This window comes from Otolemur garnettii, unplaced genomic scaffold (assembly GCF_000181295.1).
Source record: "Otolemur garnettii isolate 467f Iridium unplaced genomic scaffold, OtoGar3 scaffold00159, whole genome shotgun sequence".
Lineage (NCBI taxonomy): Eukaryota > Metazoa > Chordata > Mammalia > Primates > Galagidae > Otolemur > Otolemur garnettii.
In genome coordinates, this window is record NW_003852554.1 from 4041920 (window position 1) to 4060628 (window position 18709).

The window sequence follows — 18709 nt, forward strand, 5'->3', positions numbered from 1 at the left end:
GATTCTCTTGTCTCAGCCTCCCTATTAGGTGGGACTACAGGGGCCTGCCACAACGCTGGGCTATTTTATTTTTTTTTTTAGCAGCTTTTGGCCAGGGCCAGGTTTGAAGCTGCCACCTCCAGTATATGGGGCCAGCGCCCTACTCCTTTAAGCCACAAGCACCGCCCATGCCCACGTTTTTGTTGCAGATTGGCCCAGGCTGGGTTTGAACCCGCCACCCTTGGTATATGGGGCTGGCATCACTCACTGAGCCACAGGTGCTACCCTGTTATGTCTTTTCAATAATTCACATTTTTAATTCATAAGAAATCTTCCACTTTATCCTTGATAATCTTTCTCTTTCTGAAGTATGCTTTATGTCATAGTAAGATAGCCACACAAGCTTTCTTATGATTAGTGTTTGCATGGTGTATCTTTTCTATTTTACTTTTATCGTTAGTCTTTATCTTTTAAAAATTGAGATATTATAAATACTTTTAAAGTACACAATTCAATAAATTTTCCTATATTCACAAATTTGTGCAATGATCATTATTATCTATTTCAAATAATTTCATCTCTTCATAAAGAAATCCTATCATTCTCTATCCTCCCCCTCCCAGCAGCTCCTGTGTCTGACTTCTAGGTTTATAAATTTTCCTATTCTGGGTATTTCTATAAATGGACTATATTAACATGTGGCCTTTGTGTCTGACTTGTTTCCCTTGACATTTGCAAGGTTCATCCTCATAGTGGCATATTTCAGATCTTTATTCCTTTTTATGGCACCAAATATTTCATTATATGGCTATGCCACATTTTATTTATCTATTCATCAATTGATGGACATTTGGGTTGTATTTGTAATGCTTTTTGGTTATTATGAACAGTACTGCTATACTTGTGTACACAATATTGCATGGACATGATGTTTTCAGTGCTCTTAGATACTTGGGAGTGAAATTATTGGATTTTATGGTATAACTCTGTTTAATTTTCTTTTTTTTGCAGTTTTTGGCTGTGGCTGGGTTTGAACCCGCCACCTCTGGTATATGGAGCCAGCGCCCTACTCCTTTGAGCCACAGGCACCACCCTCTGTTGAATATTTTGAGGAACTGTTAATTTTTTTCTATACTGGCTATGACATTTTATATTTCTGTCAACAACATGTGACAGTTCCAATTACTCTTCATCCTCCCCAACACTTTGGTCCATTTTTTTGATTATAGCCATCCAAGTTGATGTTATGAAATATTTCATTGTGGTTTTGATTTGTATTTTCCTAATGACTAATGATGTTTTTGTGTGTTTATTGGCCATTTGTTAATCTTGGGGGAGATACTTGTCTGTTTTTTTCAGGTATTTGAGGGCTTTGTTAAGAGTATGTGTGTTTATGATCATTATGTCATCTTAACATATATATACATATATATATATTATGTTTCTAAATAAAATGTTTTTATTTGTCTCAAGCAGCATTCTTTGTTTTAATGTCTATTTTATCTAATATTAATATAGTCACTGGAACTCTGTCTTCGTTACTGTTTGCATAACATATTTTTCCATCCTTTTACTACCAACCCATTTGTGTCTTTGAACCTAAAATGTGTCTCTCATTGACAGCATATATTTTGATGATTGTTTTTAATCCATTCTGCCTGTCTCTATTTTTCTTTGGAGTGTTTAGTGAATTTACCTTTAATGTAATTGCGGATAAGGTAGGATTTATCTGTCATTTTGCTATTTGTTTTCTATATGCCTTACGTCCTTTTTGTTTCTCTGTTCCTCCACATGGCCTTCTTCTGTGTTAACTATTTTCTACTTTTTATTTTTTTTTTTGAGATAGAGTCTTACTTTGTCCCCCTTGGTAGAGTGCCATAGTGTCACAGGTCACAGCACCCTGAAACTCCTGACCTCAAGCAATTCTCTAGGCTCAGCCTCCTGAGTAGCAGGAACTACAGGCGCCTACCACAACACCTGGCTGTTTTTAGAGATGAGGTCTTGCTCTGGATCAGGCTGGTCTTGAACTCAGGAGCTCAGGCAATCAACCCACCTTGGCTCCCAGAGTGCTAGGATTGTAGGCATGAGCCACCACACCTGGTTTTGTGTTAACTATTTTTTACTGTACCTTTTTTTTTTTTTTTTCAGTTTTTGGCAGGGGCTGGGCTTGAACCGCCACCTCTGGCATGTGGGGCCAGCGCCCTACTCCTTTGAACCACAGGTGTCACCCTAGTGTACCATTTTAATTTCCTTATTTTACTGTAGTTTTTGAATTATTTTCTTAGTGCTTATCCTGGAGTTCATAGTTAATATCTTTATTTATAATAAATGGTGATAGTATGGATTAATACTAACTTCATTTCAGTAGTACACAAAATCTTTGCTGCTGTTTAGTACTTATTTCTCTCCCTTTCTTTATAATATTATTATCATACAAATTACGTTAAAAATTCTTTTTCTTCCTGACAAAGCTCAGAGAGAAGTGTGTAACAAATTACATTTGTTATATTTGTATAAGTCTTATCAGCACAGTTTTATAATTGCTGTTTTACACAATCATTCTTTAAATAAGATAGGAGAAATAAGGGTAAGGTGACCAGATTTTAACATTGGTAAAGCGGGACACCATTGACAGGGTGGGAGTGGGGGGAGGTTCTTAATTAAAAATTTGGTCTATATGGAGCAACAAAAATTTTCATGGAATGCAAAAATAGTATTGTAATATATATTTTTTAATTTTGACATAATTACAATTTACAAATATACATTAAAAATTATGTATAGTATTATTTTATTCTTTGGCATATTTCTCATTTGAATGAATTTTTTTTAGTAGATTGCTGTCGTTGTTTAAAAGGTCATGACATTTTTCACAAGAATTTGTTAAATTATATTTCACACATAAAATAGCTTTCAAAGTCTCAACACTTAATTGTGATTTTTCTGATGTCCATACTTTATTTACTGTAGGAAAAACGTGTTCAGTTGCAGCAAAGTTCCTGGTAAGGACAGCATATATCCCACAATTTTTAGTGCATTATTGTATGGAACATGATTTGTTTCAAAATGATGAAATATTTCTAACCATTTGTTCTCTATTGTGATTTTTGCTGATGCCCAAGATTTAACCTTTTCCTTATCAATATATTTTTTAAATAATGATACCTCGTAAGTCATAAGTGTCACTTTCAAGGCCGGCGCTAGACTTTTTGCCGCCACTATAAAATATAAATAATACAAGTACTATATGCTAAATTCATGAAGTAAATAAATAAATTACTTGCCCAAATTATCTGAATAGCTGATTTGTTGACATCACTTCTTTAACTAGCACTAGCACGCAGTACGCTGTGTACTGTCTGAGAGACAGTTACAAAATGTTTTTGTCGTTGCCAATGCCAAAAAATGCCATTGTTCATTAAGTCCAAACAATGGTGGTTGAAGTCTAACAACTGATCAACAATGTGAACTTTGATAAGCAGTTCTTGATAATCAGTTCTAGACAATTATTTGTTATTATTAAAGTTTAACTATAAAATTAACAAAAATAATATAAAACTCATATCCTGGCGAAATAGCCACATGGCAGCCGAAAACCGTCTCTATTTCCTTCCCATTCTCCCACCATTCCCTAGCTTGTTGTGCATTCTTTCCAAAAATTGGGACTTTTTAAAAATGCTGTGGGATGCAGGACAAATTATTAAAAATGGGGACTGTCCTGCCAAAAGCAGGATGTCTGGTCACCTTAAAAGGGGAAAAGGTATTTATACTGTTTTTATATTTATTTATTTATTTTTTCTTTATTAAATCATAACTCTGTACATTGGGTACAATGTGCTGATTTGATATTGTTCTATTTTATTTTTTCATGTGGATATGAGTTACTGTCTAGTATCCTTTCTTTTTAACCTGAAGGATTCTCTTTATATTCTAGCAGGAAAGTTCTGCTGGTGATGAGTTATCTTTGTTTTTGTTTACCTCTGGGCTTCCTCAAGGACAGTTTCTGATGATTTTGTTTTTTTTCTGTGTGTGGTGGGTCATACGTCTTATTTCTTTGCATGTTATGATTTTTGTTGAAAACTGGACATTTTAAAGAATATTATATGGAACTCTGTAAATTCAACTCTCTTCCTTCTCCCAGATTTGTTGTTGTCTGTTATTGTTGTTTTTTGTTTGTTTAGTTCTTTTCCTCAGCAAATTCTGTGAAGTCTGTGTTCTTTGTCCTGTGTGACCACTGGAGTTTTTGCTCAGTTAGCCTTCTGGTCTGCCAATGATTGGACTTAAATGCTTTCACCCAGTAAGTCCCTCAGCCTTTGCGCACACCGGATATGCTTTCTTTGTCCTGATGCTAGTTTACAGCATAGTCTTCACTTCCCGCTTTCCTAAAGCTTCAAGGTCAGCGAGAGGCGAGAGATTATGGCTTTGTTGGGTCATTTCTGAGCATACACTCAGCCTTGTACATGTGCGTGTTTTTCTAAATTACCACGAACATGTCATAGCTTGTCAAAGTAGTTTAAGTCAACCACTTTGCTAGTTATTTTCTGCCCCATCAGATTTTACTTAATCTCCCTTTTCCTGCTTTCTTTTTGGAAAGCTGCTTGGTATTCTTTTAAGTGATGGCAGAATTTATAGAATTTTAGATGAGATGAAAAAGCCATGCCTTCTTGGACGCGTTTCAAATTGGATAGAGATTCGACAATTTCCAGTGAGGATAATTAGAGTAGTGCTGCTGCCCCACCTCGCCCCAAACACTTTAAGCTTCAAATTTTAGCCAAAGGTATAATTTTAAATTTCCTAGTAGCTACATTGTTTTTGAAGTTAAAAAAGTAGATAAAATGAATAGTAGATAATTTAATAACATATTTTATTTAAATCAATACATTCAAAATACTTTAAAGATGTAATTAATATAAAAGTTATTGAGGCAAATCTTAGATATTTTTGTAACAAGTCTTCAAAATCCAGTGTGTATCTTACATCTCATATCAAGTTGGACTAGCTACATCCAGAGGCATAAGTGGCTAGCAGCTACTGTATTGGACAGCACAAATTTAGGACTCTAAGACAGTTCTAGCTTTTAATGAGGCAGAGTAGAAAATGGAGCTGATGGGCAGAATGAGATTTGCTGAGCACATTTAATGACCAATTAGGAATATATTAGAGCAAAAGTGGAAAATAGGGTAAAAAGGACATGAGGTCAAAAGAGCTGGTACAGAAAATAATTTTAACTGCTGTGTACAAAAGAGGACATTCAGTCTTAGTCATTTATTTAATGTAGTAGACTGTTAATATGGCAGACAATATGGTTTTTAGCGTAACAATAATGATAGCTAGTATTGATGAGTGGTCTGTCAAGCACTGCTTGCTCTAAGCACTTTGAATGTATTGACTCATTTAATCTTATTAATGAGTCATTCATTTTCAGACGTTGAGTTAGTAGATCACCTAAAAGTTCTTGTTGCTCAGTTGGCTTCATATATAAAAACTTTGAATTTGGACTAGATCATCTATAAGCTTCTTAATACTGAAAGTCCATTTCTTTGGATACCATGATGAGGAAAATAAAATTTCTGTCCTCAGAGAATTTATAAACAAATAAAAGAAGTGAGTCAGATGTACCCACTTAATTAAAATGCATTTAGACAAGAATTTGGACCTGAAGGGAACTAAGTGCTATGAGAATTTAAAAACATGTTACTTACCTAGAGTAAGTTCATAATAAATGATTGAATTAGCTTGAATTGAATAATGTTAGCTGATGAATCAAGAGAAGTTTTGTATAGCATATGGCAGTTGATGTATGTCTTGGCAGGTGGTGGGAGTAAATGAGGAAGAGATGAATGGAGTAGTGAGGAATTACTGCTCCTTATCTTCATTGCATTACATTATATTACATTATATAGATGGTGGGAGAGCATGAAGCAAGCATATAATATGGTGTTCAGTCAACAATGAAAATGTACTTTGGATGTATTGTTAGAAGGTGTGGGGTAATATTAATATGTTGGATTTAAATCTTAGAGAACCTTTAATATCCTGTTAAGGGTATAGTTGAATGAAATACAGCAGAGACTGGAGAGATTATGCTGTATATTATTTAAAAACCCCACATTGTATGCCTATACTTTCTGTCAATTATAATAAGAATAGTTAAGAGCAATTGAATACTTTAAAAATACTTTATTGGGCTAGGGACTTTCAGTTCATTAGCTTTGAAACTTTGCATATTGCTTTTGATAAGGATATCTGTGGACTGCTATATAGGGTGATAGAGGTTAGATTTGTGCTTTTTATTTGTATTTTTTCATTCTCTAGAATAATGTTTTATTTTTGCTGAGTGTTAATCCTTTGTGATTAAATGATGCTGAATAACTTTATGTAAGCATTCAGCATAAAGTAGAAGCCTAAGGCTGACTTTTTAAAACTATTAGTGTCTGTCCCAAGAGCCAGCACAGAGAGCTTCAAATGTGGCACAAGTAACCAAATGGAAAATTGTAGATTTCTCAGAGGGATGGAAGTTATGAAAGCATTTCATTTAACTCTGTAAACACTACAATCTCTCTCTCTCTTTATTTGTGAGTATTTTTATGAGGTTAGCAGACTTGTGTTTTTATGTAATAGTTGAGAAATCATCTTAGTAGGATAGCTTAGGGAATTCATAAAGCAATTGCATTCATTTGCAGTATCCAATTTCTTTCAGGTAACTTGTCCAGGAGTGGTGCTGAAAGACAAGGAGGACATCTATCTTAGCATCTGTGTGTTTGGCCAGTACAAAAAGACACAATGTGTCCCAGCCACTTTTCCACTGGTCTTCAATGCCAGAATGGTGTTTGAAAAGGTGAGATCAAATATCAGATCAAGTGTTAACAAATAACAAAATGGAAGTGGTTTTAATTTTTGAATAAAAGCCTATAATACAAATTATTATTGCTGACTATGTTCTTTGATTTAGTCTAAAAGGCAAATTGTGACAGAACTTCAAGCTTGGAAATAAATATGATTTGAATATGCATTGAATCAGTTGCCTTTTTTCCCTTGATATATTAGCTTGCTTCTAAAATTGTCTTGCTGAGATTTATGTGCAACATAGCATCTTGAATTCTAAGTAATCATTTTCATAAAAAAAGGGAGAAGTCATTAGTATGTAAGAACATGTCGTATTTACTTATAGCTGGCTTGTGTAGTTCTTTCTATAAGTTTCTTTTCCTTTTTCTTCCTAAAACTGCTGCTTTTGGTTAATCAAATGTAATACCAATTTCATTTCTTACTTTTTTCATTTCTCTTCTTTCTTTCTTATCGCCCATCTTCTACTTTCCTTATTTCACCTTCCTCCCTCCTCCTCCTCTCCCTCTTTTCCTCCCCCTCTTCTTCCCTTCCTTCCTTTCCTCCTCCTCTTTCCCTTTCTTCCTTTTCGCCTTTCCTCTCTGTCTTCCTTCCTTCCTTCCTTCTTCCTTTTCTCCACAAATAATTACCTGGAACCTGCAGGGCATTGAGGGCACATGGTAAACAAGGCCAAATCCTTCCCTCTTGGAACTTTCATTGTAATGTGAGAAGCAGGAAATAATCAAGTAAACATGAATAATAGTAGGGATAAGTACATGAAGAGAATGAAATGGCTGGGAGAAAGGGGATTAAGGGAATTCGAGGGGGTCAGAGAAGGCAATAACACTTAAGCCTGAATTATAAGACTGTATCAGTTGTTTGAAGGTGTAGGGAAAGAGCAGTCTTAAGCAGAGGAATGATAAATACGAAGGCTTCTTAGAAATAAGCTTGATGGGTGGGAGGAATACCAGGAGGGTGGGTGGTATTCCTGGTAACCAATAAGGGAAAGAGCCCTAGCAGGTGGAAAGGGAGAGGGAGGCAGTGCGAGCTATAAAGATTATTTGTAAAATCTTTCCTAGTGATCATGAGAAGCAGAGAGGAAGTGACAGTTCTCAATGATGTTGAAAGTTTCTGGTTGAAAAAGGAATGATGTTTTGAGAGTGAGAGGGAAAAACCAGTCCTCTATTATCTTCCTTCACTTCCTCTTTCCCATCTTGTTTCCCACGGATCCTTCCACTTTAGGTGTTCCCTGATGCAGTAGACCCTGGAGATGTGGTTGCACAGCTTGAATGTAAGTTTTTAACTTTTTAGTTCCTGTGTCTAGGACTATTTAGAATTTATTATCCTTATGTTCTTTAATCCTGGGTTAAGTCAAAGTTTAAAAGGGTTTAACAGAATTTTAAAAATTCTGAGCTGAAACTTTTATTTTCCTTTTTTGAGCTGAGACTTTTTTTTATACTTTTTAGAATTTCATGATATGCCTGGAAGTAATAAAAATGTATGTACTGTAGAGGCTGAGAATGATTCCTTTTTTCCGTGTTTGGTCTATCGAAAAGAAAGACTTATTTAAATTTTTTATCGATTGAGATGATAAGGTAAGTTCATGACAGAGATTGTGTTAGGTGGGACTCTGCCCTGCAAACAAAAATGTTTCTTTAACCTCGATGCATTGCAAATCAGGAGAGTGAATAATAGAAGATCAAAGTAATGGTAGTTTAAAATACAGTATATGCTTTAACATTTTGTATTACATTCATTGTGTTAATAAATTATTTGAAAGAGACCGTTTTTCAGGGTCATGGATAACAATAAATTGCTCAAGTTACAAGATACAATTATTTGTGAGGGCAGCAGTGCAAAAGTGTGCATTTGGGTATAAGTGATTCAAGTTCTGGATGTGAAATGAAAAGCTCTGTTATTTATCTGTGTAATTAGGAAAGGCTCTGGGATCACCAGATTGATCTAACATGTAACTGTTGCTCAAAAAGTCAAAAATATTGGCTCGGCGCCTGTGGCTCAAGTGGCTAAGGTGCCAGCCACATACACCTAAGGTGGAGGGTTCAAATCCAGCCTGGGCTGGCCAAACAAGACGGCTGCAACCAAAAAATGGCCGGGTGTTGTGGTGGGCACCTGTGGTCCCAGCTGCTTGGGAGGCTGAGGCAGGAGACTCGCTTGAGCCCAGGAGTTGGAGGTTGCTGTGAGTTGTGATGCCATGGCACTCTACCCAGGGGGACAGCTTGAGGCTCTGTCTCAAAAAAGAAAAAAAAAAGTCAAAAATATTGAGCATCACCATTGTTAACTGTCCCCTCCACCATTCCCCTCTACCCATGGCAATGAGATTTTAGTAATGTAAAAGCATGTGGCCTAGCACCATGATGGAATCTGGGTGTAAGGAGAAAGGCTGGCCCATTATTTCTTTACATGGAGGTTTATTGACTCTTCTCCAGAGAACTCTTCATAGCCAGTGCCAGTGTGAATATCTTTTTTTTTTTTGAGACAGAGTCTCACTATGTCACCCTGGGTAGGGTGCTGTGGCATCACAGCTCACAGCAACCTCAAACTCTTGGCCTTAAGCAATTCTCTTGCTTCAGCCTCTTGAGTAGCTGGGACTACAGGTACCCACCACAATGCCTGGCTATTTTTTGGTTGTATTGTTGTTTGGCAGGCCTGGGCTGGGTTCGAACCCACCAGCTCCGGTGTATGTGGCTGGCGCCCTAGCCACTGAGCTACAGGTGCCGAGCCAGTGTGAATATCTTACTGATTTTTTTTTATAGTTGTTCTTGCACTTGGTATTATATTTTCCACAGTGGTAGGTTAGCTACATGGCTTTTTTTTGCCAGTGGGTATATACATTTGAATATTTCCTGAATATCTTGTTCAGTGTCTGGGAAATTAAGTGTCTTAGGAAAAAAAATGAAGATAATCATTTCTCTCATTTTGAACTTTCTCTGTTAAAAAATAATGCTCTTTTTCCTATTTGATTTGAATTTTGGGGGCTATAAGAAGAATACTTAGTAGTTATTATTTAGAAACTTTCTTTCTTGGTTTCCCTGATTGATTTTTTTCCCGTTGGTCTTTTCCCAATCACTGATCCTTTTTGGCATCCATTTTAAATTCAGCTGTTTTTGCCCTATTTTAAATATTGGTCTCTTCTCTGATCTCTCTTATACTGTCTTTATATGACATTTTCCAATGGCTGCCCTCTGATGTCTTCCACATCAGTCCTAATCCCTGACTCTCCTGTGAGCTTTGGGCTCTTTTTTCTTATCTCCTGCCTCACCCCCTGTTCACTAACCTTTTATAAGATGAAAAAGATAGATAACACTAAAAGTAAAAAGAATGAAATAATGAAGTCCCATGTACCTATCACCCAGTATCATTAGTTTTCAACATTTTGCCGATCTTATTATATATTCACTTAGAAAAATTGCTGCAGTATTTAAAGGCAAATTCCATGCTCGTCATTTCACCACAGATACTTTGGTATGACCCCACCAGATAAAAGCTTTTAAAAATATATAACCACCTTGCTGGTATCACCCCTAACAAAACTAGTAATTCCTTAATGAAATAAAGTCATTATCCATATTTTCCCAGTTTTCCAAAAAATGGTTTTTGTTTTGCAGTTGGTTTGTTAAAATAAGGATCCAGTCAAGATGTGGTTTTACACATTACATACGGCTATTTATCTCTTATGTTTCTTTTTTCTTTGGTAGTACTCTTTATTTATTTACTTACTTGGGTGTTTTTAATACTGTGAAATTGTTAGGTAAACTAGGTCCTTGAGAATGTTCTACATTTGGATTTGGCTGATTGCTGCCTTAAAGAATTATTGAGCTTGTTTATTACTTATATGCTATACTGATAATTGGATTTAGAGGTTTGATCAGATTCAGGCTTATTTTAATTTAATTTAATTTTAGAAAGAATCCTTCATTTTATTAAGTTGCATAAAATGTCTGATGGTCTTAGGTTTAGTGATGCTAAGACCACTCACTTGGCTCCAAGAAGTGTCCTTTTGCGTTCTCCATTGTAAAGTTTCTCATCAGCCATTCATCTAATATCTTTACCATCCATTGAGAGCCATCTTTTCATTAGGGGTTACAAGTTTGTTATTTTTCCAATATTGTCATTCTTTCATATTTATTAGCTGGAATTCTTCTATACAAAATTTCTCATCAGCAGTTTTGTTATCCTTAAATACATTTCATATAGGAAAGGCAGGGAAAGTACTTCATTCCCTTCTTCTCTTTAACAGTTTTAGTGAGGTGTAACTTACATATAATAAAATTCACCTATTATAACTATGATTAAATGATTCCTAGAAAATTTATATAGTTGCAAACCATTATCCTATTTAGACAATTATATTTCTATCACTTAAAAAGTTCTCTGATGTTTATTTCTAGTCAATCTCTACGCCCATCCCCCAGTCACTGTTAATCTTTTGCTTTCTCTACAGATTTTCCTTTTCCAGGAATTTCATATAAAAAATTTGGCCACGGCCAGGTGCAGTGGCTCAAGCCTATAATCCTAGCACTCTGGGAGGCCGAGGTGGGTAGATTCCCTGAGCTTAGGGGTTTGAGACCACCCTGAGCCAGAGCAAGACACTGTCTCTAAAAATTGCTGGATGTTGTGGCAAGCATCTTTAGTCCCAGCTACTTGGGAGGCTGAGGCAAGAGGATCACTTGAGTCTGAGTTTGAGGTTGCTGTGAGTACCATGGCATTCTACTGAGGGTGACAAAGACTCTGTCTCAAAAAAAAAAAAAATCTTAAATAGGAAGGGGGTTGCGGAGGGGTTGGTCTTGCTGTCTTATAGGTATCAGAGGCAGAAGAAAATCTTGTGTATAAATGGACCTATTCACCCATGTTGTTCAGGAGTCAACAGTATTCTGATAAAGTTATTTTATTTATATATATATATATCTCAATTTTTGTCATTTAGATCAAGTTGTTTGATAATGTTCAAATCTTCTGTATTTTGATTTTTTCTTTTGGTGGGAGGTTGGTTATTTTATTAGTTACTAAGATAAGAATATTTAAATATCTAACTGTAATTACTGAATTCTTTGTCCTTTGATTTGTATCAAGTTGTGCTTCATATAATATGCTGGTCATCAATTTACTGCCCCTTAGTAACAAACTCAGTCTTACCTGTTTGGTGGAAATTGATTTGGGTTTTTTAAACGTTTTCTTCTTTCCACCTGGCACTAAAACTTTGTACATTAGAAGACACTGTAGAAGTACTACAAGGCAAATGATTTTACTTCCAGGTGTTTGTGTGTTCACTTGATTTTTTCTAGCACCAGGCTTCTGAAACCGCCGTAGCTTCTGTAGTGCCCTGGGTGTTACAGTACATAGTGATCAATAGCATTTTCCCCCAGCTGTCCACTTTTTGGATGTTTTACAGTAAAGTGCTTCTACTAAAATACCTCCCTGTGAATAGCCTCTCTGACGTCCTGGAGAGAGAATTTCTGGCAAGTTCCAAAGGGCAGATTTACAGTTAAGTTCCAGTGCAGTGGTACTAGATTGAGTTTTCTTTCAGTGAGCCAAGGCTGTACCTTCTCCAACAAGATCTGGTTCTCAGCACTAGGGAAGAGAGCTTGGGAAGAGCTTTTCTTTGGGTGTTCTGTCTGAGCCTTAGATTCTACCTGCTATTTCTGTATTGTTTTACTTTCTTTTTATATCTTCCTATATAATTCTTTATTACTTGAATATCCTGTTATAGTCTCCAGTTCTTTTTGTACAGTTTTTGGCCGGGGCTGGGTTTGAACCCGCCACCTCTGGTATATGAGACTGGGGCTCTACTTCTTTGAGCCACAGGTGCCACCCCCCACCCATTTTTTATATTAAACTTTTTCTATGTGGTTTCTTTCGCCTAAATGGACCTACACTGATATATTTATTTTGGAGCTTTGTTTTAATAGCTTATATAATTTGTTAAGTTTTCCTGAATCTTAACCTCGTTTATAGTGGCAAAATTTTAGTGGTTTCAGGCCTTACATCTTTCCACCATATTTTAAAGAATAAGTAAGATATCTGTGTACCATGCATCTTATCAAGCCTTGAGATTTATTCTGTCTAGAGTAGGAAGGGGCATATAGCATGCAGTTGGCTTAGCCTATTAGCCTACACATGTTTTACCCTTGGTTCAGGGGTGCATGTATCAGCTTTCTAAGAACTACATAGTTCTAAGAACGGCATAGCTCTTTAATGGAAGGGGAAAGGAGGGGAATAGATGCTGTAGAGGCATCCCATGAATGGCCCTATAGTGAGCCTCTGCAGTGCTGAGCCTTTAAACTTAACATAAGGTAATGACATAAGTGATATAAATAGCTCACTTCAATAGAATATAAGTCAAACCCAAAGAAGTAAATCAGTTTGACTTTATATCAGTGGAACCAAAGGGAAGCATTTCAAGTAAGGGAAGTTACTGAAACAATGTGGAATCTTTTAGAATTTCTACCTACCTATTCGACTACTGATATTATCACATATATAATTTCCTACTGTCTGTCTGTTTACATTCCAAAGTTCATTAATTAAGAATATGTTATTTAAAAACATTGAACATGATCCAGATGGTCAAGAGAATCCTAGGACTCCCTTAACTGGTAGTCTGATAAATGATCAGGTCCTTGAGTAACTTTAAGTCAAATGATTATAACAGTCCTTAGACATAGTAATCACCTAAAATGTCCCTTGTTTATTATTATTGGTGGTATTGTGTTACTGTTATTAGTACTGGTATTATTTTAGAACTTTCCAGTTGGATCTCTTATCTTATGTGCACCTCCAAGGAATCTCCAGAGACCCAGGATCACCTCAGGCTCTAGGGAAGTATATATTTATGATATATAAAGTAATATTAAATGCTAGTGATATTTCATAATAGACTTTTAATATCACATGAATGTATGTGCCAGTGTACATAATAGTAGACTTCTAATATCATGGATTTGTACATTCATAGAGAAGGTTTTCTTTTTAGGGAAATGGTTTTGATCCTGGAATCTACCAAAATAATAGTTATGCCTAAGATATACCCTAGGAGCCATTTTTAGGCAAGAAAAGGAATGAATGTACTTTGTAGACATCTCTACAGAAACTGTGGGTTTGCATCCTTCCTCAAAGAAGGTTTACAGATTCTTATCTACACACACACAGATTCTCTCATTGTACTGCTGCAGATGCACGGCCTGAGCAGCTCTTCCTCCAGACATACGTACAGTTTCCTCCCTCTCTTACTTACAGTCACTCCTCATAGTCATCATTATAATCCAAAAGGCCTTCTCTTACCAAAAACAGCATCCCTTTTTCAGTATCTCAATCTCTGCCCCATTATCTTTAGAGCTGTATCTTCTACATCAGAATATTTTGAGAGTAAAAGGATATGCTGTTAATATTTCTGCCAAAACAAAGGGTATAAAAAAGGGTACTTTTCAGGGGAAGAAAGGATGAATGGCCCTATTTCTACTTTTGGCATTGATATATTACTCATTTTTCTTTTGTTTTTGTTTTTTTTTGAGACAGAGTCTTACCATGTCGCCCTTGGTAGAGTGCCATAGCATCATAGCTCCTAGCAACCTCAAACTCTTGGGCTTAAAGTGATTCTCTTGCCTCAGCCTCCCAAGTAGCTGGGACTACAGGCGCCCACTATAACACCCAGCTATTTTTTTGTTGTAGTTGTTATTGTTGGTTTAGCAGGCTTGGGCTGAGTTTGAACCGCCAGCCCCAGTGTATGTGAATGGTGCCCTAACTACTGAGCTATAGGTGCTGAGCCTATTATTATTCATTTTTTATTTTCTGTCTCACTAGAATTATCATTTTATAAGAGAAGAGGCTTTTCCTGTTTTGTTCACCGCTGCATTGCTAGTGCATTTGATATCTAAGGAGTTAAAAATACCATAAATGCATCATATAACTGCCCTTCATTACTATTATTATGACTGCTAGAACTAGCCTGTTAAGAGATACCTGTTTGTAGTGTTATAATCTTTTGATTAGGAAATACATTTTGTATTTGAGAGTTTATAATAGAATACCTGTTCTGGTATCATTCCACCAGCTGGACAGTAGAAGACATGATCTTTATTTACATTGCAGTAGATTACTAGATGTCCCTATGGAGTTCTCTTGCCTACAGAAAAATGTAGCGGTTTCTTTAGAGCCCCAGATTCTCAGCTTCTAGGAATTAGTGTCTACCTAGTGTCTGGTATATGTAAAAGCTTTCAGGTGAAGATTTGAAAGCTGAGACTAAATCCTTTAAAGACTGTGAATGAGAGTATGTCTGACTTAATCCTCAGAAGAGCTTGTAGGACTAAAGATTCATGCGTTAAATTCACATAGCAAGTACATTCCAACCACTTTATCTTTATAGTTAGGGCGGCTAAGTAGGCATTTAGAGGAAATAATTATAGTAGTTCTTGCTGGCACAGAGGGTTAACAGTAGTCTGGCACTTTCTCTTAAGGTATTTACTGTAGCTTTTTGATTTATATATGTTAATAGGATTTCTGGAGTATTATAGTACATTTTATTTGTAACTCACACTAAAAGTACATGTGAAAATGAGGAAGGAGGAAAATTAACTTTAGTTATAAGATAAAGGACAGTTTTATGGTGAGATTAATTATATTATACAATATGTTCTAGTAGATGTAGTTTACATTAATTTACTATCTGGGTTTCAGCAGCATTAGATATCTATAAAGATTTTCCTTTAATAATTTAAAGTCTTTCTCCCTGAAGTATTTTTTTTTATTATTATAAAATATGCATAGCATAAAATTTACCATCTTAATCATTTTAAATATACAGCTCAGTGGTATTAAATCTACTTATAATGTTGGGGCAACCATAACCATTTTGTATCTCCATAATTCTTTTCATCTTATAAAACTGAAACTCTATACCCATTAAGCAATAACGTCCCATTTCCCATGCCCCTCAGGCCTAACAGCCATCGTTCTACTTTTGGTCTGTGATTTTTGACTACTCTGAGTATCTCCAATGAATGGGATTATATTGCTTTTTTTTTTTTTGACTGGCTCATTTCAAACAGCAAGTCAGGTTCATCCATATTATAGCATATGTTAGAATAGGAAAAAAAGGATGACCAATGTTCTACTGTATGCATACACTACTTTTTGCCTATCCCTTCATCTATCAGTGGACACTTGGGTTGCTTCTGTGTTTTAGCTATTGGGAGTGAATCTGCTGTGAACATGGGTGTGCAAATAACTTTATGTTCCTACTCTTAGTTCATTTGAGTAGATACCCAGATGTGGAATTACTGCATCATATGGTAATTCTATTTTTAATGTTTTGAGAAATTGCCATACTGTTTTCCCTAACAGCTGTACTATTTTACATTCCCATCCCAGTTACACAGAGGTTTTGATTTCTCCACATCCTCACTAACATTTGTTACTTTCTGTCTTTTTGATAGTAACTATCTTAATGAATATGAGGCAGTGTATCATTTTAATTTTAAGTTGCATTTTTCTAATGATTAATGATCTCTAACATCTTTTCAATTTAGGCATCTTTTACATGCCTAAAAGCTCTGGCTGGGATTTTTAGTGCTTATTAGCCATTTGTGTATCTTTTTTTGGATAAGTGTCTATTCAAGTCTTTTACCTATTGAACTTTTTTTTGCTGAGTTTTAGGATTTTTTTCTATATATTACATATATTTCTGTATATTAATCAGTTATCAAATATATTGTTTGAAAAATTTCTCGCATTTTGTTGGTTACCTTTTTACTTTATTGATATTACCTTTGTTTACACAATTTTTTAAAATTTTCCTGGTGTCAAAGTAATTTTTTCCTTACTACTGGTGCCTCTGTTGTCTGTCTAAAAAAGTCATTGCAAAACTCAATGTCATGAAGGTTTTGTTCTATGTTTTCTTCCAGGAATTTTGTAGTTATAGGTCTTACATTTAAGACCATTTTAAGCTAATTGTTCTATATTTTGTTTTACAGAGGTCTGACTTTTTTTTTTTTTGTATGTAGATATCCAGTTTTCTCAGTATCATTTGTGGAAGACTATATTTTCCCCAAGACTTCGTATGATCTTGGCACTCTTGTCAAAAATAAAAAATCATTTGGCTATATATATAAAGATTTATTCCATTCTATTTATTTGTCTTTATGCCATTGTATCAATTTGATTTCCATAGCTTTGTAGTAAGTTTTAAAATCAGGAAGTATGAGTCTTCCAGCTTAATTTGGGGTCTCTAGAGTTTCCTTATGAATTTTAGGATGAATTTTTCTATTTATGTGAAAAAATATCATTAGAGTTTTGATAGGGATATATTGAATCTGTAGTTTACTTTGGGTGGTATTAACATCTTTCAATCCATGAACATTTGTTCTCCTAATTATTTATGTTCTCTTTAATTGCTTTCAGCAAAGTTTTGTAGTTTTCAATATACAACTCTTTCATTTCCTTGGTTATGTTTATTCCAGTGTATTTTATTCCTTTTAGCTAGCTGTGTTTGAGCTAAAATTCCATTGAATTTTCTTAGTTTCATTTTCTGATTGCTCATTGTTCCTGCATAGAAAATGCAACTGATTATTGCAAGTTGACTTTTATGTGTCGACATTTTGTGTATGTTGCTGCTTTGCTCAATTCATTTATTAGCCCTAAGAGTTTTGTGGAATTCATATGGATTTTTACATGTACAATTCGTGTAGATTGTACTGTCTGTGAACAGAGATGATTTACTTCTTCCTTTCTAATTTGGATGCCTGTTATTTCTTTTTCATGCTTAAAAGCTCTGGCTGGGATTTTTAGTATGATATTGAATAAATATGATGAGAGTAGGCATCTTTGTTTTATTCCTGATCTTAGAGGAAAAGCTTTCAATTTTCCAGCATTAAGTATTATGTTTGTTATAGATTTTCATATAAAACTTTTATTAAGGCCAGGTGCAGTGACTATGCCTGTAATCCTAGCACTTTGGGAGGCTGAGGCGGGTGGATTACCTGAGCTCGTTAGTTCAAGACCATCCTGAGCAAGAGCGAGACCCTGTCTCTAAGAAATAGCTGGGCATTGTGACAGGTGCCTATAGTGCCAGCTACTTGGGAGGCTGAGGCAAGAGGATCACTTGAACCCAAGAGTTTGAGATTGCTGTGAGCTATGATACCACAGCATTCTACCAAAGTTAAAAGGGACAAAGTAAGACTGTCTTAAAACAACAACAACAAAATATCTTTTATTATATTGAGACAGTTCTCTTCTTTTCTTAGTTTGATCAGTGTTTTTTATCATGAAAGGGCGTTGAATTTTGTCAAATGCCTTTTCTGCAGCAGTTGAGATTATCATGTGTTTTTTCAGCTTCATTTTGTTAATGAGGTGTATTACATTGGTTGAATTTCATTTGCTGAGTCATCCTTGCATTCCAAGATTAAATATTATTTGACCGTGGTATTTAATTCTTTTAACATGCTGCTACATTCAGTTTGCTAGTATTTTATTGAGTATTTTTGCATTAATGTTCATAAGTGATCATGGTCTATAGTTTTCTTATAGTATCTCTGTTTGGCTTTGTTATCAGAGTAATGCTGTTTTCATAGAACAAGTTACAAAGTGCTTCTTCCTCTTCAAGTTTTTGGAAAAGTTTGAGAAGAACTGATATAGTTCTTTAAATGTTTGGTGGAAGTAATTCATTTGTGAACCTGTTAGTTCCAGGGTTTTTTTTTTTTCCCCCAACACATCCTGATTTTGTATTTACAAATTATATACATTATATTATATTAATAAAGTATACAAACATTCAAAATAGAATTTAACAATATATAAACAAAAATTCGTACATTTTCTTGCTAACCCTCAATGGACAGTGTTGGGCAATCCTTGCAGTGCACTCCCCAGACCCCCTTCCCCCACCCCCCACATACTC

At 35.4% G+C, this 18709-nt stretch overlaps 1 protein-coding gene across 1 annotated transcript in view; it reads left to right on the plus strand.

Moving 5' to 3' along the window:
- The window catches only part of SPATA6 (spermatogenesis associated 6), a 129931-nt gene that overhangs the window by 11766 nt on the left and 99456 nt on the right, over positions 1-18709 (plus strand). The window contains exons 2-3 of the mRNA XM_003799937.2: positions 6680-6817; positions 8044-8092. Coding sequence (XP_003799985.1) covers positions 6680-6817; positions 8044-8092 — 187 coding nt within the window. The remainder of the gene's footprint in view (positions 1-6679; positions 6818-8043; positions 8093-18709) is intronic.